This window comes from Xenia sp. Carnegie-2017, unplaced genomic scaffold, assembly GCF_021976095.1.
Source record: "Xenia sp. Carnegie-2017 unplaced genomic scaffold, XeniaSp_v1 HiC_scaffold_24, whole genome shotgun sequence".
Classification (NCBI taxonomy): domain Eukaryota; kingdom Metazoa; phylum Cnidaria; class Anthozoa; order Malacalcyonacea; family Xeniidae; genus Xenia; species Xenia sp. Carnegie-2017.
Window position 1 is genome coordinate 6,351,353 of NW_025813487.1, and position 26,106 is coordinate 6,377,458.

Consider the following 26,106-nt stretch of genomic DNA (forward strand, 5'->3'; position numbering starts at 1 on the left):
ATTTAATGAAATTTACTAAATAAACTCAATTTATTACCGAATTCCATTTTCTCTTTAGCATAATGGAACGCAAAGCCATCTCCATAAAGTGAATCTCCAGAACCATGAACTGAAAAATGGATATGGATTTCCCAATCGCGAGCTGTTACAGGCTGTATGGTAAAGAAGTTTTCATGTTAATTCACTACTCGGACATAAAACAAATCTTATTTTATTACCACTGACCAATGTGTTCCAAATAAACCCTTTTTGACTTTGATGATCCTCGGTCAATCGGATATGATTACTGGTTATCAATGTGTCACCACCAAAATCCCAAAATTGCAGGCTAGTGCTACCAACTAAATAAAAACTGCTGTAAGCTCTAAGGACTATGACAAAACGCCTTACATGTTGGAAAACTTTGAAATACTACTATTGATTAATTCTGAACATGCTGAGTTAGCAAATCAATTGTAGATTTTCATCAATGTCAATTTATTTCTACATAAATTAAAAATAACCAGCAGCAACGCTTAAGAAGTGTCAAGAAGGCGCATATACAAAAAAGTGCATGTTTTGAGAGCGATCCAAATTTGATTTCCGTCAAATTTTGGAAGGCTCAAAAGTCCGTCGGGGCGCCGAGCACGAGCAGCCGGTTCGACCGAAGAAAAATAGTTTTTAAAATGCAGCACCTTGAAATGGTTTCGAAAGTGAATGTTCTCTTCTCACATATCCATTCGAGCTTGCAAGTTCCAAACCGTATATGCTTGAGAAACTATGACAAAATAATGAAAAAAATAACACATTTCGAATGAATATTTGGCCACAGCGGTTCGCCATATTGAAGAGCACAGATTTACTGAAAATATAAATGATGAATTTTCCTTTGTGTTTCCATTTGTTAAATACTGCAACCTTACGAGACATCAGCCAATCATATTACGAAGAAATTTTTTGAGTCAATACTAACATAATAAAAACACTTAATTCACGCAAAAAATAAGTGTTCACTGTCCTAACATCAATTAAGTTTTTTTGGCTTTTTTCAGTCACGGTTCGCAGCCTGCATAACATAGCAGACATGCCTCTGCTTTACACTTTTTCCATAGACAAGCAATTGATTCGGGGAGGGAGGAGAATTCAGCGTCCCACATACACATACATTTTCTCATCTTATTCTCCTCCGTCCTCTTTTGAACAGGCTCCGTAGTCAGTGTTTCAAATTTACTCGCTTGTTCTGCTGAAGTTTAATTATTAGGAGAACTACTATACCTAATTTCAATACAATGCCATATACGACCTCAATAACTGTCTAGAGAACAGCCAGCTATACAACACTAGGATCCACTTCAGTGTGTTTGCCATGATTTAACGTCACAGGTTGTGCTAGAGTTCCCAAGGCACGACCAGCATGCACCGGGCTCTTTAGAATTAATGGTGTAACAAAGCGCACGGAACCAATTAGTGACGTAACAATGCTCACGGAGCCAATTACTATCGTCAGAATAAACACGCAATGTTAATTTGTTCATTTCGCAGCAATAGCTCGCATCGCAAGGTTCTACATATTTTCAAAGCAATTTCGAAAGAGAGATATTTTCATTGCAGTTAAGTAGCAACGAGAAAATGGGTAACTGTTTCTCTTGCTGCTTCGGAAAGGATAAAAAAAGCAAACGAGAACGCAGAAAAAACTGCGTCTCGAACTCCGAATCCAAAATGTTCAGCGTCACGATCGCGGAGAAGACATCAAAAGTTGATCTTTCTGAAAAAAATTCAGACGAAGTAAGTACCAATCATTTTTATAGTATCTTGTAAAGTTTAATTGCTAAATATGCTCTTTTTGGGTGAGTAGCTATAACGCAACAAGTTAAACATTTTTATAAAGTTTTCTGAAGTTTTTGTCGCAATTATATTACTTTGTAATGAATTATGTTATAGCTAATTGTGTGTTTTTTCTTTACAGTAAATAAAAACATTTTTTTCGTGTGTTTTTGTTTTTTTTTCTTCTTGGGTCAATAGCTTTCTTATGAGTAATACGAGTGTAGCATTTTTTCGCTATGAATCGAAAGGTTTTCTGCGCTTTCTTGCTAAAACTAATTATTTGTCATAGCAACAAGAAACTCAGACCCAGGTCTCCTTTAGCGATTGTGCTACGAAGTGCATGCGCACGATTGTGATTGGTGAGAAAAGTTTGATGAGGTTACTGATAATTGAATTGGAATAAATGAGAGTGCATTCATTTCGGAAAATTTTCAACCGTTTTGGAATGTAAACATGAAGTCCAATTTTCATAAAGACGAAATTGCCTACGGAACAAAAGACGAAAGACTACTTCCTTTAACTTAACTCGACGCATTTTCAAGAATTTCAATTGTTTTCGATTTTTGGAAAACATACAAAAACATTCACCAAAACAAAACAGTATTTTATTGCTCTCAACGCATCCCGATTTCATCTTGAACTTTTAGCTACACTATGTTTGACTTGAGCAGAACAAAACTTACATAAGCAAACATTTTAGCTAATCACTTTTCTAATCAAAACAAGTCTAAATAATTTCTTCATGAAGCCATGGCATCTTTACATGATCATGCATTACGTACATTAATTTCTTCATGAAGTCATCTTTACATGATCATGCATTACGTACATTAATTTCTTCATGAAGTCATGTCATCTTTACATGATCATGCATTACGTACATTAATTTCTTCATGAAGCCATGGCATCTTTACATGATCATGCATTACGTACATTAATTTCTTCATGAAGTCATGGCATCTTTACATGATCATGCATTACGTACATTAATTTCTTCATGAAGTCATGTCATCTTTACATGATCATGCATTACGTACATTAATTTCTTCATGAAGTCATGTCATCTTTACATGATCATGCATTACGTACATTAATTTCTTCATGAAGTCATGTCATCTTTACATGATCATGCATTACGTACATTAATTTCTTCATGAAGTCATGTCATCTTTACATGATCATGCATTACGTACATTAATTTCTTCATGAAGTCATGTCATCTTTACATGATCATGCATTACGTACATTAATTTCTTCATGAAGTCATGGCATCTTTACATGATCATGCATTACGTACATTAATTTCTTCATGAAGCCATGTCATCTTTACATGATCATGCATTACGTACATTAATTTCTTCATGAAGCCATGTCATCTTTACATGATCATGCATTACGTACATTAATTTCTTCATGAAGCCATGGCATCTTTACATGATCATGCATTACGTACATTAATTTCTTCATGAAGCCATGTCATCTTTACATGATCATGCATTACGTACATTAATTTCTTCATGAAGCCATGTCATCTTTACATGATCATGCATTACGTACATTAATTTCTTCATGAAGCCATGGCATCTTTACATGATCATGCATTACGTACATTAATTTCTTCATGAAGCCATGTCATCTTTACATGATCATGCATTACGTACATTAATTTCTTCATGAAGTCATGGCATCTTTACATGATCATGCATTACGTACATTAATTTCTTCATGAAGTCATGTCATCTTTACATGATCATGCATTACGTACATTAATTTCTTCATGAAGCCATGTCATCTTTACATGATCATGCATTACGTACATTAATTTCTTATGAAGCCATGTCATCTTTACATGATCATGCATTACGTACATTAATTTCTTCATGAAGCCATGTCATCTTTACATGATCATGCATTACGTACATTAATTTCTTCATGAAGCCATGGCATCTTTACATGATCATGCATTACGTACATTAATTTCTTCATGAAGCCATGGCATCTTTACATGATCATGCATTACGTACATTAATTTCTTCATGAAGCCATGGCATCTTTACATGATCATGCATTACGTACATTAATTTCTTCATGAAGCCATGGCATCTTTACATGATCATGCATTACGTACATTAATTTCTTCATGAAGCCATGTCATCTTTACATGATCATGCATTACGTACATTAATTTCTTCATGAAGTCATGTCATCTTTACATGATCATGCATTACGTACATTAATTTCTTCATGAAGTCATGTCATCTTTACATGATCATGCATTACGTACATTAATTTCTTCATGAAGTCATGTCATCTTTACATGATCATGCATTACGTACATTAATTTCTTCATGAAGCCATGGCATCTTTACATGATCATGCATTACGTACATTAATTTCTTCATGAAGTCATGTCATCTTTACATGATCATGCATTACGTACATTAATTTCTTCATGAAGCCATGGCATCTTTACATGATCATGCATTACGTACATTAATTTCTTCATGAAGTCATGTCATCTTTACATGATCATGCATTACGTACATTAATTTCTTCATGAAGCCATGTCATCTTTACATGATCATGCATTACGTACATTAATTTCTTCATGAAGTCATGTCATCTTTACATGATCATGCATTACGTACATTAATTTCTTCATGAAGTCATGTCATCTTTACATGATCATGCATTACGTACATTAATTTCTTCATGAAGCCATGGCATCTTTACATGATCATGCATTACGTACATTAATTTCTTCATGAAGTCATGTCATCTTTACATGATCATGCATTACGTACATTAATTTCTTCATGAAGTCATGTCATCTTTACATGATCATGCATTACGTACATTAATTTCTTCATGAAGTCATGTCATCTTTACATGATCATGCATTACGTACATTAATTTCTTCATGAAGTCATGTCATCTTTACATGATCATGCATTACGTACATTAATTTCTTCATGAAGCCATGGCATCTTTACATGATCATGCATTACGTACATTAATTTCTTCATGAAGTCATGTCATCTTTACATGATCATGCATTACGTACATTAATTTCTTCATGAAGTCATGTCATCTTTACATGATCATGCATTACGTACATTAATTTCTTCATGAAGCCATGGCATCTTTACATGATCATGCATTACGTACATTAATTTCTTCATGAAGCCATGGCATCTTTACATGATCATGCATTACGTACATTAATTTCTTCATGAAGCCATGGCATCTTTACATGATCATGCATTACGTACATTAATTTCTTCATGAAGCCATGGCATCTTTACATGATCATGCATTACGTACATTAATTTCTTCATGAAGCCATGGCATCTTTACATGATCATGCATTACGTACATTAATTTCTTCATGAAGCCATGGCATCTTTACATGATCATGCATTACGTACATTAATTTCTTCATGAAGCCATGGCATCTTTACATGATCATGCATTACGTACATTAATTTCTTCATGAAGCCATGGCATCTTTACATGATCATGCATTACGTACATTAATTTCTTCATGAAGTCATGTCATCTTTACATGATCATGCATTACGTACATTAATTTCTTCATGAAGCCATGGCATCTTTACATGATCATGCATTACGTACATTAATTTCTTCATGAAGTCATGTCATCTTTACATGATCATGCATTACGTACATTAATTTCTTCATGAAGTCATGTCATCTTTACATGATCATGCATTACGTACATTAATTTCTTCATGAAGCCATGGCATCTTTACATGATCATGCATTACGTACATTAATTTCTTCATGAAGTCATGTCATCTTTACATGATCATGCATTACGTACATTAATTTCTTCATGAAGTCATGTCATCTTTACATGATCATGCATTACGTACATTAATTTCTTCATGAAGTCATGGCATCTTTACATGATCATGCATTACGTACATTAATTTCTTCATGAAGCCATGGCATCTTTACATGATCATGCATTACGTACATTAATTTCTTCATGAAGTCATGTCATCTTTACATGATCATGCATTACGTACATAGAAATCATCTGTGTTTTTTACTTAACTTTTTTGGACACATGTAGACAGGAAATCTATGATAACTCTATAAAAACTCTGTATAGTCTTTAATACTTTTCGCTGGTGAAATTAAGCTCCACGTCAAGTATATGAAGACATTACCGTATCCAGCAAACGTGTTTCGTCATTTTCACTGTGTAAATTTCAGACATGATATCATTGCGTGTATATATTTGCTCTGGAGGAGTAAGCTAAAATGGACTGGCCAGTGGTAGTGCCCCATCGTTTATGTAGCCAACATTTACTGCACATAAAATGCTACGAACCCTAACATTTCGTGACTGTAGTGATTGAGTCATTGTGTAAGAATTGAAAAGTAAAACTTTTACCAAATGAGCCAACTTTGCACGTTGTGTCTGAGTGTAAAATCAATACTTATTTGATTAATTTGCTACGTAGCACAAAGGCTTGCTCTTGGCTATCCGTTTTATATTAAACATTCATTATGTTGATGATCCATACTTTCCCCATAATATAACCTGTTTCATTCATGCAAACGAATTTTAGGCGCAAGCTCCACAAAAGCAACAACAATTGGCTATGATACCATACATTGACATGAGTTCCAAGCTTGTGAGTTTTCGTTATCTACCTCTTGGCTATCTATGAAACCATGAAGTTGACTAATATCGTGAAAAATTTTAGATGCCCGTGTTAAAAAGAAAACTTGTCGTTGATCGTGAACCTCACGAGGTCAATGTACCAGAAAACGTTAGTCAAATCTTTCTTAAATTGATAAATGTTTCATTTGACTTTATTGACTTTATTTGACTTTATTTCATTTGACATTTGACATCATTTGACTTTATTTCATTTGATATTTGACATCATTTGACTTTATTTCATTTGACATTTGACATCATTTGACATTTGATCATTTGACTTTATTTCATTTGACATTTGACATCATTTGACTTTATGTTTGAACTAACTGAACTATTTTTTATGATCATACGCACCAACCATATTCATATTTCATTTCATTCAAAAGATGCAACAGTTGGCCATCATAACATACATCAACATGAGATCCAAATTTGTGAGTTTAGTGAGTCATCTTTCAAATGTAGTTAGTGATCGTACCTGAGCCCCGTGGCTCTTCGCGAACCATTTCTCAATTGACAATATGTCGTGAAAATTTCAGATGCCCGTCTTAAAAAGAAAACCAGCTTGTGTTTTTAAGCCTTATTTGGCGAACACACCAAAGAGCGTAAGTTCAAAGTCAACTTGTATCTGTTAGATCAAGATCTATATTTGATAAATCACTGAATATTAATTTGTCATATGTTGCCATGAATTTCAGATCCAACTTGTTCCAAAGCAGAAACAGTTATCTATAATACCATACATTGATATGACATCAAAACTTGTAAGTTTATCGATATTCAAATATCTTTAGAATGTAATCAACTGTAATTTTTACGTACAATCACACTAATTGAAACTATCTCTCAAAAAAATTTAGATGCCAATGTCGGAAAGAAAACTGGTGCTTGCTTATAATCCGTATGTGATCAAGATGGAAAAGAGGGTAAGATCAATTTAATATTAGTTATTTAAAATAAATGTTTGATGAAGATCTAAATCTGATAAACCAATAAATATTGACTTGTCATATATTGCCATAAATTTCAGATTCAGTTTGTTCCAAAGCAGAAAGAGTTATCTATAATACCATACATTGATATGACATCAAAACTTGTAAGTTTATCGATTATTAAAAGATATTTTAATATATCTAGCTAATCACGTTTAATTTTTATGTACCATGACTAGTTTACAATAACTCTTAAAACAAAAAATTTAGATGCCAATGTTTGAAAGAAAACTGGTTTTTGCTTATATTCCGTATGTTGTCAAGATGGAAAAGAGCGTGAGTTCATTTTAATATAAGTTATACATAACAAATGTTATCTTTAAGCTGATAAATCACTAAATGTTAATTTGTCATATATTGCCATAAATTTCAGGTCCATCTTGTTCCAAAGCAGAAGGAGTTATCTATAATACCATACATTGATATGACATCAAAACTTGTAAGTTTATCGATTATTAAAAGATCTCTCAGTATATCTAGCTAATCACCTTTAATTTTATTTGCCATCTCTAATTTACAACATCTCTTTAAATAACAAATTTAGATGCCAATGTTTGAAAGAAAACTGGTTTTTGCTTATATTCCGTATGTTGTCAAGATGGAAAAGAGCGTGAGTTCATTTTGATATAAGTTATACATAACAAATGTTATCTTTAAGCTGATAAATCACTAAATGTTAACTTGTCATATGTTGCCACAAATTTCAGATCCAACTTGTTCCAAAGCAGAAGGAGTTATCTATAATACCATACATAGATATGACATCAAAACTTGTAAGTTTATCGTTTGTCAAAAGATCTTTCAAATCCAATCACCTTTACTCTATGTACAATCACGTCACTAAATAAACTTTAGATACCAATGTCAGAAAGAAAACTGGTGGTTGCTTATAATCTGTACGAGATCAATATGGAAAAGAGCGTGAGTTTAATTTAATGCCAGTTACATATAAATGGTAAAGAACATCCAATCTGATAAACCAATAAATATTGATTTGTCGTATGTTGCCATGAATTTCAGATCCAACTTGTTCCAAAGCAGAAAGAGTTATCTATAATACCATACATAGATATGACATCAAAACTTGTAAGTTATCGATTGTCGAAAGATCTTTAAAACACGATAATCATCTTTACATAAAGATTATTTGCTTTTTACCATCACACTTATTGATAATATCTCTCGACCAATTTCAGATTCCTGTGTTGGAAACGAAACTAATGCTGGTTCATAATCTGAATGTTGAAAACATTCCAAAGAGCGTGAGTAATTTTTTCGTTGATAGTTATATAATTTTCTAAAAAGATATTTTCTATTCGTCTTGAATGATGATCACAATTGATGATCATCATTCTTGGGTATCCATGATCATCATTCTTGGGTATCCTTGATCATCTTCTTGGGTATCCTTTGATCCCACGATGTCATCAATTGATGATGACATCGTGGGATCGAAAGATACCCAAGAAGATGAGTTGGACGACATTGAAGTGCAGGAGCATAACGAACATCACATCCTTCAGAATATGAAGGACGAAGATGACATTAACAATGATGACATCGTGGGATCGAAGGATACCCAAGAAGATGAGTTGGACGACATTGAAGTGCAGGAGCATGACGAACATCACATCCTTCAGAATATGAAAGACGAAGATGACATTGACAATGACATCATGGGATCGAAGGATACCCAAGAAGATGAGTTGGACGACATTGAAATATTGGAGCGTGAGGACCTTTCGGATGATTCTGAGGACGAGTCATGCCATTCGAAGGAAAAGAACAAATCTGAGCCACGTGTGTCTATAGATCCTTCGGAGGTAAAGTCATATTTGTTTACAAGAACGGTGAGCAATTTCCAACTTGCGAGATCGAATAAGGATTTCATGGAGCTTGTGAAAACTTTATGATTTTATTTTTGCAGCCGTTGACAGCAGCCTACATGAGCCAGACATTATTTAATAATCTCAACATTGTAAGTAAAAAACAAAATAATTTCAGCATTTATATATTTTTCAAATATTGCCGTTTTTTAAAGGAACCCATGATTTTTGTTGGGTTAGTTAATCCAGAAATTGATCAGAAAAATGAACAAACATTTGAACCTGAAAATTCATTTTCTTGAAGACTTATCTTGACTTTATACAACTATCGCAAAGAAGTTAGTTATCTCGTACCAAACATTGTCTCCTGTACAGTTAGACAGTGGTCATTGTATTAAGAATGTATACGTCATCTTCATATATATAGTCTGTGACGTATACATTACGTAATTCATAATTTTCTTTAATATCTCCAGGTTCTGTACGTGAAGATAAACGTTCTGATGCATCAACCGACTATCGTAGTAAGTAGAAAATTTATATTACTTAGTCATCTTAGTCTTCTCAAGACGAGACTTGCAAATGGCGTTTTTCAAATTCATTAAATTGTATGTAGTTTTACTGACTTGTTACCTTTTATCACAGAGAACAGCCAAACAAATTGGCCTTCTCGATGTTCATCCCGATACGGTGAGATTCTTCTATCGTGTAAAACACGTCATCATTAATAACGAAGACATACTTGAAAAGATATTGTTTATATTTGGAAATTTATTTACTTTGCAGTCGTTGGTCGGAGTAATGGGATCCAGGAATTTTATATCACTGTTGCATCAGGTATGAACTATACGATTTTATGGTTTGTTTTTCGCGAATGATCAATCCACAAAACAAGTGGGCTGTTCATTTGCGAAATGTTAATATGTTATGGTTTTCCCGTGTGTAGATTTACAAAAAACTGCAGGAATACAATTACGTTGGAAAAAACGATTTGTTTGAACTGATTGATGTGGTACGTGGAGTAATTTCATCTGTGCTTCATTTTTTGCTGCAATTTGTTGACGTTTGTTCAAACAAAATAGCCTCCTGAATATCTCTAACATGTTCCATTCTTATTTTTACCTCAGCCGAGTTATATGAATGAAGGACATTGCTCCGATGATCTTGATGAAGATGATACGGTAAGTTACAAAAAATACCAAAAGTTACCTAAAAACCAAAGGAAAACAGTAAAACAAAGTTTATTTACAGTGTATAATCAACTGCAAAATATTTTCTTCATCAATTTAACATTCTGAATGCATATCCACGCGTGTGTATCCTTTCTGAATATCCACGCGTGTGTATCCTTTCTGAATATCCACGCGTGTGTATCCTCAATTCTTTAGTAAAAAACGTTGTTTGGGTGCATGGTAAATAACCTTTATCAAATAAGAGAGAGAGAGCTAGCATGAATTAGGAATGCTGCACGATAAAAAAAGCATGTTAGGACACGGGTTGTAAAACGTGTATAGCATAACAGAAATTTATCAGGCTAGAAATAAGGTAATCAGATGACAAAATCACGTGAGTTGAAATAGAATAACGCAGATTACAAAGGAATTTACGAAATCATGCGTTAATGGCTATTTGCAGGACTCGTCCGAAGATACATCTCGATCAGATTGTCTGTTTAAAGAGGTAAGTCTCGAAATCTTTGGAAAGTCTCTATTTGCCAAAATACGTTCGTCATATAACTCTGGTGAAAATATGCTTTTTTCTATAGAAAAAGACGTATTTTCATATCATCAAAATAAAGCATAAAAATGTTGAATGATGCGTTTTTTCTTGACGTTTACACTGACATATGATATTTTTCAGCCAAAGTCACAGGATGAAGAGGCTGCAAAAGAAGCAGCAAGCGTTGTGGCTGATGTTGTCAAAGATGTCATTGATGAAGATGTACGTTTGAATTTCCTCGAAACGGTGTTTGTGATTTGTATAATTTTCTGGCATTTTCACGTACACATATTTTCTTGCGTGAAACTTTCAAAGTAACCATAAAGCCAAGATGCATATTCTAGTAATGTTTTAGGAATCGAATTGCGGTGATGAAACCACAAAAGATCAAGGATATACTCCGCCGTCATCCAAGAATAAAGTTAGTTGAAATTGTAGAATCGAAAAACTTAACAAGGACTAATTAAAGGAAAGATTTTTTATCATTTGTCTTTTGTACAATTATTTTAGGATGACAAAGTTGACAAACAAAATATGAATGAGCATGGGCACAATCCGTTGATGAAAAGTAATTTTAATTTCAAAATCGACGAGATATAAATACGTTTATTCATTCGTTTCCTCAAATGTCTGCTTTCTGAATATTTTTAGTTTGCTAATGTTGAACAGCAGGAAGCTCCAAATGAATGGTCTAATGGGAATGGTGATCACTATCATATTCCCAATCAATGGCACAATGTCCATGCTCATCAACATGAAATTCCCAATCAATGGCACAATGTCCATGCTCATCAACATGAAATTCCTAATCAATGGCACAATGTCAATGCTCATCAACATGAAATTCCCAATCAATGGCAATTTGTCAATGCTCATCAACATGAAATTCCCAATCAATGGCACAATGTCCATGCTCATCAACAGGAAATTCCCAATCAATGGCACAATGTCCATGCTCATCAACATGGGATTCCCAATCAATGGCACAATGTCCATGCTCATCAACATGGGATTCCCAATCAATGGCACAATGTCCATGCTCATCAACATGAAATTCCCAATCATGGCACAATGTCCATGCTCATCAACATGAAATTCCCAATCAATGGCACTTTGTCCATGCTCATCAACATGGGATTCCCAATCAATGGCACAATGTCCATGCTCATCAACAGGAAATTCCCAATCAATGGCACAATGTCCATGCTCATCAACATGGGATTCCCAATCAATGGCACAATGTCCATGCTCATCAACATGAAATTCCCAATCAATGGCACAATGTCCATGCTCATCAACAGGAAATTCCCAATCAATGGCACTTTGTCCATGCTCATCAACATGAAATTCCCAATCAATGGCACAATGTCCATGCTCATCAACAGGAAATTCCCAATCAATGGCACAATGTCCATGCTCATCAACAGGAAATTCCCAATCAATGGCACTTTGTCCATGCTCATCAACATGAAATTCCCATCAATGGCACAATGTCCATGCTCAACAACAGGAAATTCCCAATCAATGGCACTTTGTCCATGCTCATCAACATGAAATTCCCAATCAATGGCACTTTGTCCATGCTCATCAACATGAAATTCCCAATCAATGGCACAATGTCCATGCTCATCAACAGGAAATTCCCAATCAATGGCACTTTGTCCATGCTCATCAACATGAAATTCCCAATCAATGGCACAATGTCCATGCTCATCAACAGGAAATTCCCAATCAATGGCACAATGTCCATGCTCATCAACATGAAATTCCCAATCAATGGCACAATGTCCATGCTCATCAACAGAAATTCCCAATCCATGGCACAATGTCCATGCTCATCAACATGAAATTCCCAATCAATGGCACAATGTCCATGCTCATCAACAGGAAATTCCCAATCAATGGCACAATGTCCATGCTCATCAACATGAGATTCCTAATCAATGGCACAATGTCCATGCTCATCAACATGAAATTCCCAATCAATGGCACAATGTCCATGCTCATCAACATGAAATTCCCAACCAATGGCACAATGTCCATGCTCATCAACATGAAATTCCCAATCAATGGCACAATGTCCATGCTCATCAACATGAAATTCCCAATCAATGGCACAATGTCCATGCTCAACAACAGGAAATTCCCAATCCATGGCACTTTGTCCATGCTCATCAACATGAAATTCCCAATCAATGGCACAATGTCCATGCTAATCAACAGGAAATTCCCAATCAATGGCACAATGTCCATGCTAATCAACATGGGATTCCTAATCAATGGCACAATGTCCATGCTCATCAACATGAAATTCCCAACCAATGGCACAATGTCCATGCTCATCAACATGAAATTCCCAACCAATGGCACAATGTCCATGCTCATCAACATGAAATTCCCAATCAATGGCACAATGTCCATGCTCATCAACATGAAATTCCCAATCAATGGCACAATGTCCATGCTCATCAACATGAAATTCCCAACCAAACAATGTCCATGCTCATCAACATGAAATTCCCAATCAATGGCACAATGTCCATGCTCATCAACATGAAATTCCCAATCAATGGCACAATGTCCATGCTCATCAACATGAAATTCCCAATCAATGGCACAATGTCCATGCTCATCAACATGAAATTCCCAATCAATGGCACAATGTCCATGCTCATCAACATGAAATTCCCAATCAATATCACAATGTCCATGCTCATCAACATGAAATTCCAATCAATGGCACAATGTCCATGCTCATCAACATGGGATTCCTAATCAATGGCACAATGTCCATGCTCATCAACATGAAATTCCCAACCAATGGCACAATGTCCATGCTCATCAACATGAAATTCCCAATCAATGGCACAATGACCATGCTCATCAACATGAAATTCCCAACCAATGGCACAATATCCATGCTCATCAACATGAAATTCCCAATCAATGGCACAATATCCATGCTCATCAACATGAAATTCCCAATAAATGGCACAATATCCATGCTCATCAACATGAAATTCCCAATAAATGGCACAATGTCCAAGCTCATCAACACGAAATTCCCAACCAACGGGAGGATGACAATGCTCATCAACAGGAAATTCCCAACCAACGGGAGGATGACAATGCTCATCAACAGGAAATTCCCAACCAACAGGAAAATGACAATGCTCATCAACAGGAAATTCCCAACCAACAAGAAAATGTCCATGCTCATCAACATGAAAATTCCAACCAACAGGAAAATGACAATGCTCATCAACAGGAAATTCCCAACCAACAGGAAAATGACAATGCTCATCAACATGAAATTCCCAGCCAACGAGAGAATGACAATGCTCATCAACATGAAATTCCCAATCAACGGTAAAATGGCAATGGCCATCAACAGGAAATTCCCAACGAACGGGAGGATGACAATGCTCATCAACATGAAATTCCCAACCAACAGGAAAATGACAATGCTCATCAACAGGAAATTCCCAACCAACAAGAAAATGTCCATGCTCATCAACATGAAATTCCCAACCAACAGGAAAATGACAATGCTCATCAACAGGAAATTCCCAACGAACGGGAAAATGACAATGCTCATCAACAGGAAATTCCCAACCAACGGGAAAATGACAATGCTCATCAACATGAAATTCCCAACCAACAAGAAAATGTCCATGCTCATCAACATGAAATTCCCAACGAACGGGAGGATGACAATGCTCATCAACAGGAAATTCCCAACGAACGGGAAAATGACAATGCTCATCAACAGGAAATTCCCAACGAACGGGAAAATGACAATGCTCATCAACATGAAATTTCCAACGAACGGGAGGATGACAATGCTCATCAACATGAAATTCCGAACCAACAAGAAAATGTCCATGCTCATCAACATGAAATTCCCAACCAACAGGAAAATGACAATGCTCATCAACAGGAAATTCCCAACCAACCAGAAAATGTCCATATTCATCAACATGAAATTCCCAACCAACGCGATGATGACAATGCTCATCAACATGAAATTCCCAACCAACAGGAAAATGACAATGCTCATCAACAGGAAATTCCCAACCAACAAGAAAATGTCCATGCTCATCAACATGAAATTCCCAACCAACAGGAAAATGACAATGCTCATCAACATGAAATTCCCAACAACGGGAGGATGACAATGCTCATCAACAGGAAATTCCCAACCAACAAGAAAATGTCCATGCTCATCAACAGGAAATTCCCAACGAACGGGAGGATGACAATGCTCATCAACAGGAAATTACCAACGAACGGGAAAATGACAATGCTCATCAACATGAAATTCCCAACGAACGGGAGGATGACAATGCTCATCAACATGAAATTCCCAACCAACAAGAAAATGTCCATGCTCATCAACATGAAATTCCCAACCAGCGGGAAAATGTCCATGCTCATCAACATGAAATTCCCAACCAACAGCAGAATGACAATGCTTATCAACATGAAATTCCCAGCCAACAGGAAAATGACAATGCTCATCAACATGAAATTCCCAATCAACGGGAAAATGGCAATGGCCATCAACAGGAAATTCCCAACCAACGGGAGGATGACAATGCTCATCAACAGGAAATTCCCAACCAACAAGATAATGTCCATGCTCATCAAAATGAAATTCCCAACCAACAAGAAAATGTCCATGCTCATCAACATGAAATTCCCAACCAGCGGGAAAATGTCCATGCTCATCAACATGAAATTCCCAACCAACAGCAGAATGACAATGCTTATCAACATGAAATTCCCAGCCAACGAGAGAATGACAATACTCATCGACATGAAATTCCCAATCAACGGGAAAATGGCAATGGCCATCAACAGGAAATTCCCAACCAACGGGAGGATGACAATGCTCATCAACAGGAAATTCCCAACCAACAAGATAATGTCCATGCTCATCAAAATGAAATTCCCAACCAACAAGAAAATGTCCATGCTCATCAACATGAAATTCCCAACCAGCGGAAAATGTCCATGCTCATCAACATGAAATTCCCAACCAACAGCAGAATGACAATGCTCATCAACAGGAAATTCCCAACCAACAAGAAAATGTCCATGCTCATCAACATGAAATTCCAAACCAACAGGAAAATGACAATGCTCATCAACATGAAATTCCCAAACAACGGGATGATGAAAATGCTCATCAACATGAAATTCCCAACCAACGGGAGGATGACAATGCTCATCAACAGGAAATTCCCAACCAACAAGATAATGTCCATGCTCATCAACATGAAATTCCCAACCAACAAGAAAATGTCCATGCTCATCAACATGAAATTCCCAACCAACAGGAAAATGACAATGCTCATCAACAGGAAATTCCCAACCAACAGGAAAATGACAATGCTTATCAACATGAAATTCCCAGCCAACGAGAGAATGACAATACTCATCGACATGAAATTCCCAATCAACGGGAAAATGGCAATGGCCATCAACAGGAAATTCCCAACCAACGGGAGGATGACAATGCTCATCAACATGAAATTCCCAACCAACAAGATAATGTCCATGCTCATCAAAATGAAATTCCCAACCAACAAGAAAATGTCCATGCTCATCAACATGAAATTCCCAACCAGCGGGAAAATGTCCATGCTCATCAACATGAAATTCCCAACCAACAGCAGTATGACAATGCTCATCAACAGGAAATTCCCAACCAACAAGAAAATGTCCATGCTCATCAACATGAAATTCCAAACCAACAGGAAAATGACAATGCTCATCAACATGAAATTCCCAAACAACGGGATGATGAAAATGCTCATCAACATGAAATTCCCAACGAACGGGAGGATGACAATATGGAAATTGTGATAAAGATGACAAAGATGGAAACAAAGATACAAAGATTGCAGCAAGAGTTGGAGCAATTACAAACGTCCGAAGCAGACCTTAAACGAAGAATTGATGTTGTTCGAGCTAAGAGGGTTAGGATCCGGAAGGATGACAATGCTCATCAACATGAAATTCCCAACCAACAAGAAAATGTCCATGCTCATCAACAGGAAATTCCCAACCAAAAAGAAAATGTCCATGCTCATCAACATGAAATTTCCAACCAACGAGAGAATGACAATACTCATCGACATGAAATTCCCAATCAACGGGAAAATGGCAATGGCCATCAACATCTCCCCAATCAATGGGAAAATGACAATGCTCATCAACATCTCCCCAATCAATGGTACAGTACCAATATTGAACAGCAGCTGATGCTTAGTCGATGGTATAATTCAGTTTGTCAAAACGTAAGTTGGAATCTTAAGATAGAAACATAATTTGATAAATGTGTTTATGAATAGTTTGGATGAATGAGCGTGAAAGATTTTACGTAAGAGCCGTGACTGAGATTTTGCTCTCGCTACGAACTTGATATTTTGTAGTACGCAAACTGTGAACTTCACAAATCCTTCAATAACCTCATCTTGATGCAAGTATAGTAAATGTTATAATGTGTAAAAAATTTTTACAGCAAGAAGAATACAACGACAACCAGATTCTGCAAGAGAACGAGCAATGTTCAGGTTGTTCTTTATGCTTTATGAACAAAATCCCAACTCCAAGGTATGGCAAAGAGAAAACGTAAATTTTGTTCAAAGTAAACTTTTCAAAAAGTTGTTGATTGAAGTTCAATATTTGATTAACCAAAAATCATAGCTCTTTATTTATTCAAAAATGTCTAACGTCTTAGAGGAAAGCACCATGTTAGAAGTGTGACTTAGGAAAGATTTTACTTTCTTAGCTTTGATTTCGGCTAAAAGTTCTAGAAATTTTGGCTGAAACGCAGATACTATTAACCAGTGCTGTAGAACTAAATTTATCAGATGGGGGCTCTCTTGACGAAGCTGAAGTCATGAAATTATGAAAAATTACCCATTTCAAAGGTAGAAGGGGCTCCTCCCCGAGCGCCCCCTACTTCTACAGCACTGCTATTAACCACACAAGGGATTGACATTATTTCTCCTAACAATTTATAGTCTTCATCAGAGGTACAATGCCATCTGGTTGAAGAGCGGCTCATCTTTGGTCAATATGAGCACGTAAGTTAACTGTTTATACGAAGAAACAAACTAAAAATTAAATACTTTTATAGACTAACCTACAAAACACAATTGACGCCCGCGCATTTTCTCTACACACATACTATGAGGCGGAAAACAAATACTTCGAACCAGACAAACAGTCCTTCTCAGGTTGACTCTGAAGATGACTACCTCTAAGGTTTTAGAAACGTCAGTCATCATCAACACCATAGGAGGGATCCTCTACCGAGCGCCCCTACTTTCTTCAGCACTGCTATTAACCACACAAGGGATTGACATTATTTCTCCTAAAATTTTATAGTCTTCATCAGAGGTACAATGCCATCTGGTTAAAGAGCGGCTCATCTTTGGTCAATATGAGCACGTAAGTTAACTATTTATACGAAGTAATGATACAACTTGTTTTGCAGAGTTAGAAAGCTCTAGGCATGTATTATTCAATAAGACCAAGCAATATTCGCCATCGTATTTGAATATGACTAAAGATGACGAATTTACATGTTTTTAGAAACAAACGAAGAAACAAACAAAAAATTAAGCACACTTTTTTAGACTAACCCACAAAACACAATTGACGCCCGCGCATTTTCTCTACACACATACTATGAGCCGGAAAACAAATACTTCGAACCAGACAAACAGTCCTTCTCAGGTTGACTCTGAAGATGACTACCTCTAAGGTTTTCTAAACGTCAGTCATCATCAACACCAACAGTCCTTCTCGGGTTGACTCTGAAGATGACTACCTCAAAGGTTTTAGAAACGTCAGTCAACTTCAACAACAACAGTCCTTCTCAGGTTGACTCTGAAGATGACTACCTCTAAGGTTTTAGAAACGTCAGTCATCATGAACACCAACAGTCCTTCTCAGGTTGACTCTGAAGATGACTACCTCTAAGGTTTTAGAAACGTCAGTCATCATGAACACCAACAGTCCTTCTCAGGTTGACTCTGAAGATGACTACCTCTAAGGTTTTAGAAACGTCAGTCATCATGAATACCAACAGTCCTTCTCAGGTTGACTCTGAAGATGACTACCCCTGAGGTTTTAGAAATGTCAGTCATCATGAACACCAACAGTCCTTCTCAGGTTAACTCTGAAGATGACTACCTCTAAGGTTTTAGAAACGTCAGTCATCATCAACACCAACAGTCCTTCTCAGGTTAACTCTGAAGATGACTACCTCAAAGGTTATAGAAACGTCAGTCAACTTCAACAACAACAGTCCTTCTCAGGTTGAGTCTAAAGATGACTACCTCAAAGGTTTTAGAAACGTCAGTACTCTGATGATGAATTTATAGTGATTTTTGTTACAATTATTTTTCCATAGATGAAAGACAACAAGGTTCGACCCAATTATAGACAACAAGTAAGACCACTTTCCTGCGTTTTCAAATGGATATTTTGAAATTTCATTTTTCAGTACCAAATCTACACTTATACATTCTGTAGTATCGTAGTCAGAAACGTAAATCGATGTACAAGAAATCAGGGTCCGTGCAATTTACAAAAGAATTCCCTTATAGGTAAATATTACGTTACTTTTGAAGAAAATGTTTAGAGGATTATTGGTCATGTTTGTGTTTCAAATACATGGTCGAAACTCTAACTGTGCATAAAATGAATAATGGTGATGAGATACGGCAGGCTAGACAACTTGTATTGCAACAATATCTTTACATGAAGGTCTTTCAACAGCTTAAAATGAGACAATATTCCTAACAACGATAAATAACTGACATCAAGTCATGCAGTGCATGTGATGCAGCTTTAAACTGCATGCTTTGAGTCGATAAAGTTTAATAATTTGAATGACGTATTATTTTTCTATCTCAAAATTGATTAATATTTTTTTCATTCCAAACAGATACATCATCAACATGCAAGATTATGTTTATATAGATGAACCTATATTTAAATATATTTTTCACGTACTGTACTTTAGTTGTAAATAATAAATTTAAAGATTTGTACATTACAGACATGCTTGTCTCTATCTTTTTTTAAGAGAAGACATAAGTAACTATAAATGTATTGCTAATGTATTACCAAACTAACATTAATATAAATTTATATATTTGTACTACTCTTTCACTCTTTATATCAACAATCCTTCTTCGTCTAATTTTTACGAATATGATTTTTGGTTTGTTGTTTATCTTTACCTGGAAGTGTTCTGCTATAATTTTGATTCGAGACCTTCAATGGTCTATTTTTTTTTGCATTAAATACTTCAATGTAGGAATGGCACTTTAAAATGACCAGGTGTCTTCAACGAACTCTCTGGTCTAGTGGATAGACACAACCTTTCGAGGTTGAGAGTGGAGGTTCGAGCCCTGTCTGGAATAAGATGTAACTATGCTAAGGATGAATAAGAAATAGGAAAATAAGGAAATAGTGCTGGTTAATAGAACAAAAATGGGATTTCTATTACTAAACTTTTCGAGAATGGAATGCGACACTTAGTATAAATTCAGAAAAAAAACGCTCTCCGATGAGAAGGAGAGCGAAGAAAAAAAAAAGATAGGATCCCATGCAAAAAACCACTCTTAAAAAAACTAAGTCTTTTGCTCAAATTTTTTTATGACTCCCTGTGATCAGGGAGTTATTTTTTTAAATTTTGAAAAGTCAGGAAACCCAAGAGCAAACAGAACGCCCTAATCATCCCTTTCTTACATCCAGGCACTCGTTCCTCAGTTCGACTTTCTGTCTTCCACATCCACCGCGTACACCTGCCAAGTGTGTTGGCAGAGGGGCGAACCAAGGATCTTGTGCACCGGAGGTCATTGATGTCGAACTAAACGCCCAACATCGGCCAGTTGAACTAACCGCTCATCATCGAAAGCTCTATGTTTTGGAGTATTTGTTAAATTTTTTCAATGTGAAGCGAAAGAAAAGGAGAAGGTCTTGAACCTTAGATGGTCTTGAACCCGAGAAGGTGAGAGCACTGCACCGACATCTTTACCACTCGGCCAGACGGGTGAATAGGAAAACCGTTAAAACATGTCAAGTGTTTCTGACTAAACAACACTGTCTTCATTTCTCTTGAGACTCACATTTAATACTGTGTTTGTTTTGTTCTTGGTCACCATCATTGCAAAGATGAAGAAAGAGACTTACTACGCATTTTAGTTGTTTAGCTCTAACATTGCAAGATAATAAATGATATAACCGAAAGGAGGAAGACGAATGGAGTATGCACAATGTCAGACATTGCCATGTGGTGAATCAAAAAAACAACGCGCATGTTCGTAGTCAATTTAATGGCGCTGGGAGTTTCTAACTTGTCTGTTCAAAGTTAAATGACATATTTTTTACCATCATGCATGATAATATTGTAATGGTTTGTACAAAAGCATATGGTTCCTACAGAACAGTATCCACTTACTAATTCAAGTCTTTTGTCAATTTACAATCTTGCCATAACTTGAGTGTCATCATTTCATCTATAGTCAATGTTGTCGACATTTGTGTCTATCTTCTTGTCTACCTTTGTGTCTACCTTCTTGTCCACCTTTGTGTCTACCTTTGAAATGACTAATTGAAAAATTAGTCATTTCATAGTCGAAAGTATTCCAAGTAATCGAAGGTAGTCAATTCACGCGATGCCATGTGGTAAATCAAGGCAGTGACGAGCATGTCTTAGGTCATTTTTCCGATGCAATGGCGTCGAGATCATTTGACTTTATGTTTGAACTAACTGAACTATTTTTATCATCATAACGCACCAACCATATTCTTTTCATCGTTGGTTTTGGTTGCGACAAAAGTTAAATAGCAAGGACAAAGAAACCTATGAAATGGCGTCTTTTATGATATAGTCTTTTATACAATGACAACTTTTTCTCTTTTATGTAATCGATTACATCTTTTTCTCTTTCTATTCATGCATTTTCACAAATTTTAACATTTTTCCCCACAAAGACTATAATTCATGCATTTTTACAAATTTTAACATTTTTTCCCCCACAAGACTATAATTCATGCATTTTCAAAATCTTAACATTTTTCACAAGAGACTATAATTCATGCATTTTCAAATTTTAACGTTTTTCACAAAGACTATAATTCATGCATTTTCAAAATCTTAACATTTTCCCCACAAAAGACTATAATTCATGCATTTCTAAATTTTAACATTTTTCCCCACAAAGACTATAATTCATGCATTTTCTGGAAATTTTAACACTTTTCCCCGAAAGACTATAATTCATGCATTTTCTAAAATCTTAACATTTTCCCCATAAAGACTATAATTCATGCATTTTCACAAGCTTTAACATTTTTCCCCACAAAGACTATAATTCATGCATTTTCACAAATCTTAACATTTTTTCCCCACAAGGACTATAATTAATGCATTTTCACAAATTTTAACATTTTTCCCCACAAAGTTTTCCCCACAACTAAAAAACATAGAGCTTTCGATGATGAGCGGTTAGCTCAACTGGCCGATGTTGGGCGTTTAGTTCGACATCAATGACCTCCGGTGCACAAGAACCAGTGCCTGGAAGTAAGAAAGGGATGATTAGGGCGTTCTGTTTGCTCTTGGGTTTCCTGACTTTTCAAAATTTAAAAAAATAACTCCCTGATCACAGGGAGTCATAAAAAAATTTGAGCAAAAGACTTAGTTTTTTTAAGAGTGGTTTTTTGCATGGGATCCTATCTTTTTTTTTTCTTCGCTCTCCTTCTCATCGGAGAGCGTTTTTTTCTGAATTTATACTAAGTGTCGCATTCCATTCTCGAAAAGTTTAGTAATAGAAATCCCATTTTTGTTCTATTAACCAGCACTATTTCCTTATTTTCCTATTTCTTATTCATCCTTAGCATAGTTACATCTTTTTCCAGACAGGGCTCGAACCTCCACTCTCAACCTCGAAAGGTTGTGTCTATCCACTAGACCAGAGAGTTCGTTGAAGACACCTGGTCATTTTAAAGTGCCATTCCTACCTTGAAGGATTTAATGCAAAAAAAATAGACCATTGAAGGACTCGAATCAAAATTATAGCAGAACACTTCCAGCTAAAGATAAAGCAACAAACCAAAAATCACATTCGTAAAAATTACACGAAGAAGGAGTGTACATATATAGTGTGAAAGAGTTACACAAATATATACATTTATATTAATGTTAGTTTAATAATACATTAGTAAAACATCTATAGTTACTTATGTCTTCTTTAGAAAATCAAAGAGACAAGTGTTTCAAAAGCAGCATGTTTTCTTACGGCTAAGCCATACAGATTTCTTTTAGCGGCTGCTGTCGATATTAGCTTTATCAACCCAATGGCACTTGTCGTAGTTCACTCGTAGTAATTTAATTCGTAATAATTCCGCTTTGACAGTTAATAATTTGCGTGCAATCCACGCTGAGAATATCGTTCAGTCAACAGCAAATTCTTTCCCAACATCAACGTTGACTTTTATCCAAAGTTCTAGCAGTTGATCGGTTTATATACCCAAATTCTTCTCGACAAATGCTCACTTTGTTAAATTCAATTTCATCGTTGTTCTGCCATTGCACTTGCTGTCGTTGTTTCCTGTTCACCTTTTAGTCGGGCTGTTTAGATGTAACATGCTTTATTATGTATGTATCGTACACAGGTGATTCCAAACAGTTCTTCAAAACGATTCTTTCTTGCGACTCGATATACGACTAACACCACCAAAAACACCTAATTATAAAAAGAAATACACAAAACAAAATTACTTTTTTTTAACGTAAGACTAACACAATCACAAACAGCAAGGATTAGACAAACATCACACTATGACTAATACTATCACTATCACCATCACAAACAGCAAGACCAACATAAGTATTAAGACCTACACTAAACTAAGACAAACACAGTCACAAACAGCAAGGATGAGAGCAACATCACACTATCACTAATACTATCACTATCACCATCATAAACACCAAGACAAACATCAGTATTAAAACCACTAAATGACTAATACAATCACTATAGCTAATACTATCACTATAAAGTAAATGGTTTGAACCCGGGAGTATCGTTATATGTTTACAAACATATAATACTATCACTAAAACCAAGTCTAACACTAACATCAGCATGAAGATTAACACTACATTAACACCAAGATTGAGACTAATACCAACTTAAAGACTATCTCTAACACTACACACTATGACTAATACTATCACCATCTATAAGAGCAACACCAGCACTTAGATTAACACTATCAATGATAGCAAGGCTAAGAACAAAGCAGTACTAAGACTAATACCAAGCCTGTGAATAGCACCAAGAAAAAGGACTAAAACAAGAATGAAAATGAACATCAGCATTCTTTTAAAGGACATTTGCATGAGATTGTCCCTAAAAAAGGACAATTCAAGCATAATTTCCAGAACAAAGGGAAAGGGTCTGCACATTGTGCCAAAGAAGATGAAAATGAACAAGGTGAAAATTGTCAAGAAGATACTGATGAGTAGCGTTAATTACAAATGGAAATGAAAGTAGATGTGACTGGATAATCCATTCTGGTGCAACTCAGCACATGACGTTTGAATGTGACTACAGCCAACTAAAGCTAATCTTGGGATGATCGTGTCATATTGGCTTATGCGAAAGGAACCTATCACCGAACCACTTAATTAACCTCACCAGAAATCCTATAAGTTCCATAATAGAACTAAAGATATAGATGTGTGGTATCATTATATTTGAGAACAAGTCGAAAGTAACATCGTTTCTATCAAGTATTGTTATGTGACATTATGACCAAGGGACTCTCGAAAGTTCAATTTCAAAAGTTTAGGAAGTTATTGGGGGTAGTTGAAGTCAAAGAACAATAATTAGTTTTAACTTTAAGTGTATAAAAATACACAATATTACACACTAAACCATATTGCAAAGCTAATAAGTAGTTAATAAATATAAATAAACCTATATCCAACCATGCTATCTTAACTCCTGAGACTCGTAACTTTCTAACCAAAACGTCTACAGTTTTTGTAGATGTTTTGATTCACTTGTCACGTGTAGGTAAATGTATATGAAATTATATGAAATGAACTAGTGAGACATCATACTATGTCTAAGATTTCTTGTACTAAAATACAAATATTCAGCAATAATTTCAGGAAATGGTAAACAAACCGTTAATATTTATTTCTTATGGTCATCAAAACCATCCTACCTTGTACCAAAGAAAGCAAGCCGTGAGACTCTCTGCTTGGCTTGTCGACAACAAGTTTGCTCAGTACGCGAAAGATTTTTCAATACCTTCAAGACAAATAGTCGTGTATTTGACAAGTTAAGCTCACTATGATGCTATAAATCTCATTTATTGAACAAATAATGCAATATTTCACATAATACTTACGATAAAGACTGTATTAGCACAGAATAGATACATATTCTGTGGTATTAGGAAAAAATCCATTTAAACATGGCGCGTGAAGGATCGGCAAATTTAGTGCCAATTATCAAATGTAATTGGTCAAAATAAGTCACGTGTTCCTTTAGAGCAATTACAATTTTGAAGGGTTGACTACTTGGTTGAAGTGAATGAGATAAGTGAAGGCTTGACAAAAGGAAACAAAATGCAGATTGTGTTCTCCACCTTTACTTTTTAACTCCAGCCTCGACTTTCTATCCTTACTGCTCAACTTTTCATCCTCACTCCCATAAAATTTTCCCACAATCAAATATCTTCAACGATTAGGCAACAACAGATCTTGTATACCAGTCTGTCATGCATTGTACGGCCACAGTATAACCGTAAGCCTATGTGAAACCCAATGAACTCAACAAACTGTCAACACCTACATAGACTCGGGGTATTCTTGTGTTCACTAAGTGCTTTATAAGCATCAAGAGAGGTGGTAAAAGATTTGCCAAACTTAATTAATAAATTGTGACAAAAAAATAAAAATATTTCACTTCCATCCTTACACACTTATCTTCATCTTTCAGATTCTCTTTCTAGCTTG

The 26,106-nt window shown here is 35.6% G+C and overlaps 3 protein-coding genes and 2 long non-coding RNA genes across 6 annotated transcripts; 3 read left to right on the top strand and 2 right to left on the bottom strand.

Annotated features, from left to right (window-relative positions):
- Nucleotides 1-2: 2 nt before the first annotated feature.
- LOC124450532 (vesicular integral-membrane protein VIP36-like) lies at nucleotides 3-836 on the bottom strand. The gene is made up of 3 exons (XM_047001194.1): nucleotides 675-836; nucleotides 226-341; nucleotides 3-152 (listed from the first exon to the last, which is right to left on the bottom strand). The coding sequence occupies exons 1-3, from the start codon at nucleotides 820-822 to the stop codon at nucleotides 3-5; spliced, it is 414 nt and encodes a 137-aa protein (XP_046857150.1). The 5' UTR covers nucleotides 823-836.
- On the top strand, nucleotides 71-8,213 carry LOC124450529. 2 transcript variants are annotated; one of them, XM_047001187.1, is made up of 11 exons: nucleotides 71-159; nucleotides 6,405-6,470; nucleotides 6,543-6,608; nucleotides 6,889-6,945; nucleotides 7,042-7,107; nucleotides 7,201-7,266; nucleotides 7,363-7,428; nucleotides 7,533-7,598; nucleotides 7,705-7,770; nucleotides 7,868-7,933; nucleotides 8,039-8,213. In XM_047001187.1, exons 1-11 carry the CDS (start codon nucleotides 157-159, stop codon nucleotides 8,117-8,119), a joined length of 669 nt encoding a protein of 222 aa, XP_046857143.1. In that variant the 5' UTR covers nucleotides 71-156; the 3' UTR covers nucleotides 8,120-8,213. The 2 variants fall into 2 exon arrangements, with proteins under 2 accessions (XP_046857143.1, XP_046857144.1); XM_047001188.1 differs by having other exon boundaries at nucleotides 6,889-6,936.
- Nucleotides 8,214-8,355: 142 nt separating this feature from the next.
- Nucleotides 8,356-11,639, top strand: LOC124452030. Its single transcript, XM_047002624.1, has 14 exons — nucleotides 8,356-8,415; nucleotides 8,515-8,580; nucleotides 8,691-8,756; nucleotides 9,018-9,317; nucleotides 9,422-9,472; nucleotides 9,797-9,844; nucleotides 9,966-10,010; nucleotides 10,107-10,157; nucleotides 10,267-10,332; nucleotides 10,448-10,501; nucleotides 10,956-11,000; nucleotides 11,181-11,261; nucleotides 11,395-11,460; nucleotides 11,550-11,639. Exons 1-14 carry the CDS (start codon nucleotides 8,356-8,358, stop codon nucleotides 11,637-11,639), a joined length of 1,089 nt encoding a protein of 362 aa, XP_046858580.1.
- Nucleotides 11,640-18,055: 6,416 nt separating this feature from the next.
- On the top strand, nucleotides 18,056-20,265 carry LOC124450535. Its single transcript, XR_006950054.1, has 5 exons — nucleotides 18,056-18,136; nucleotides 18,441-18,503; nucleotides 19,471-19,509; nucleotides 19,593-19,666; nucleotides 20,008-20,265. It is a non-coding gene; the product is annotated as an uncharacterized LOC124450535 (long non-coding RNA).
- A 2,587-nt stretch (nucleotides 20,266-22,852) lies between these two features.
- Nucleotides 22,853-25,648, bottom strand: LOC124450540. The gene is made up of 3 exons (XR_006950065.1): nucleotides 25,497-25,648; nucleotides 25,311-25,396; nucleotides 22,853-23,815 (listed from the first exon to the last, which is right to left on the bottom strand). It is a non-coding gene; the product is annotated as an uncharacterized LOC124450540 (long non-coding RNA).
- Between the last annotated feature and the right edge of the window lie 458 nt (nucleotides 25,649-26,106).

Bases quoted from the DNA above. Each gene is read 5' to 3' on its own strand.
- LOC124450529 (XM_047001187.1), top strand. The intron at 7,267-7,362 runs GTAAGTTTATCG...AAAAAAATTTAG, and splicing joins TTGATATGACATCAAAACTT to ATGCCAATGTCGGAAAGAAA. The intron at 7,429-7,532 runs GTAAGATCAATT...CATAAATTTCAG, and splicing joins TGATCAAGATGGAAAAGAGG to ATTCAGTTTGTTCCAAAGCA.
- LOC124450532 (XM_047001194.1), bottom strand. From the start codon at position 822: ATGGCGAACCGCTGTGGCCAAATATTCATTCGAAATGTGTTATTTTTT. The intron at 342-674 runs GTGCTGCATTTT...GTTTTTATTTAG, and splicing joins ACTTTCGAAACCATTTCAAG to TTGGTAGCACTAGCCTGCAA. The intron at 153-225 runs GTCAGTGGTAAT...TTTACCATACAG, and splicing joins GGTTTATTTGGAACACATTG to CCTGTAACAGCTCGCGATTG.
- LOC124452030 (XM_047002624.1), top strand. From the start codon at position 8,356: ATGTCAGAAAGAAAACTGGTGGTTGCTTATAATCTGTACGAGATCAAT. The intron at 9,318-9,421 runs GTAAAGTCATAT...TTATTTTTGCAG, and splicing joins TGTCTATAGATCCTTCGGAG to CCGTTGACAGCAGCCTACAT. The intron at 10,011-10,106 runs GTGAGATTCTTC...TTTACTTTGCAG, and splicing joins TCGATGTTCATCCCGATACG to TCGTTGGTCGGAGTAATGGG.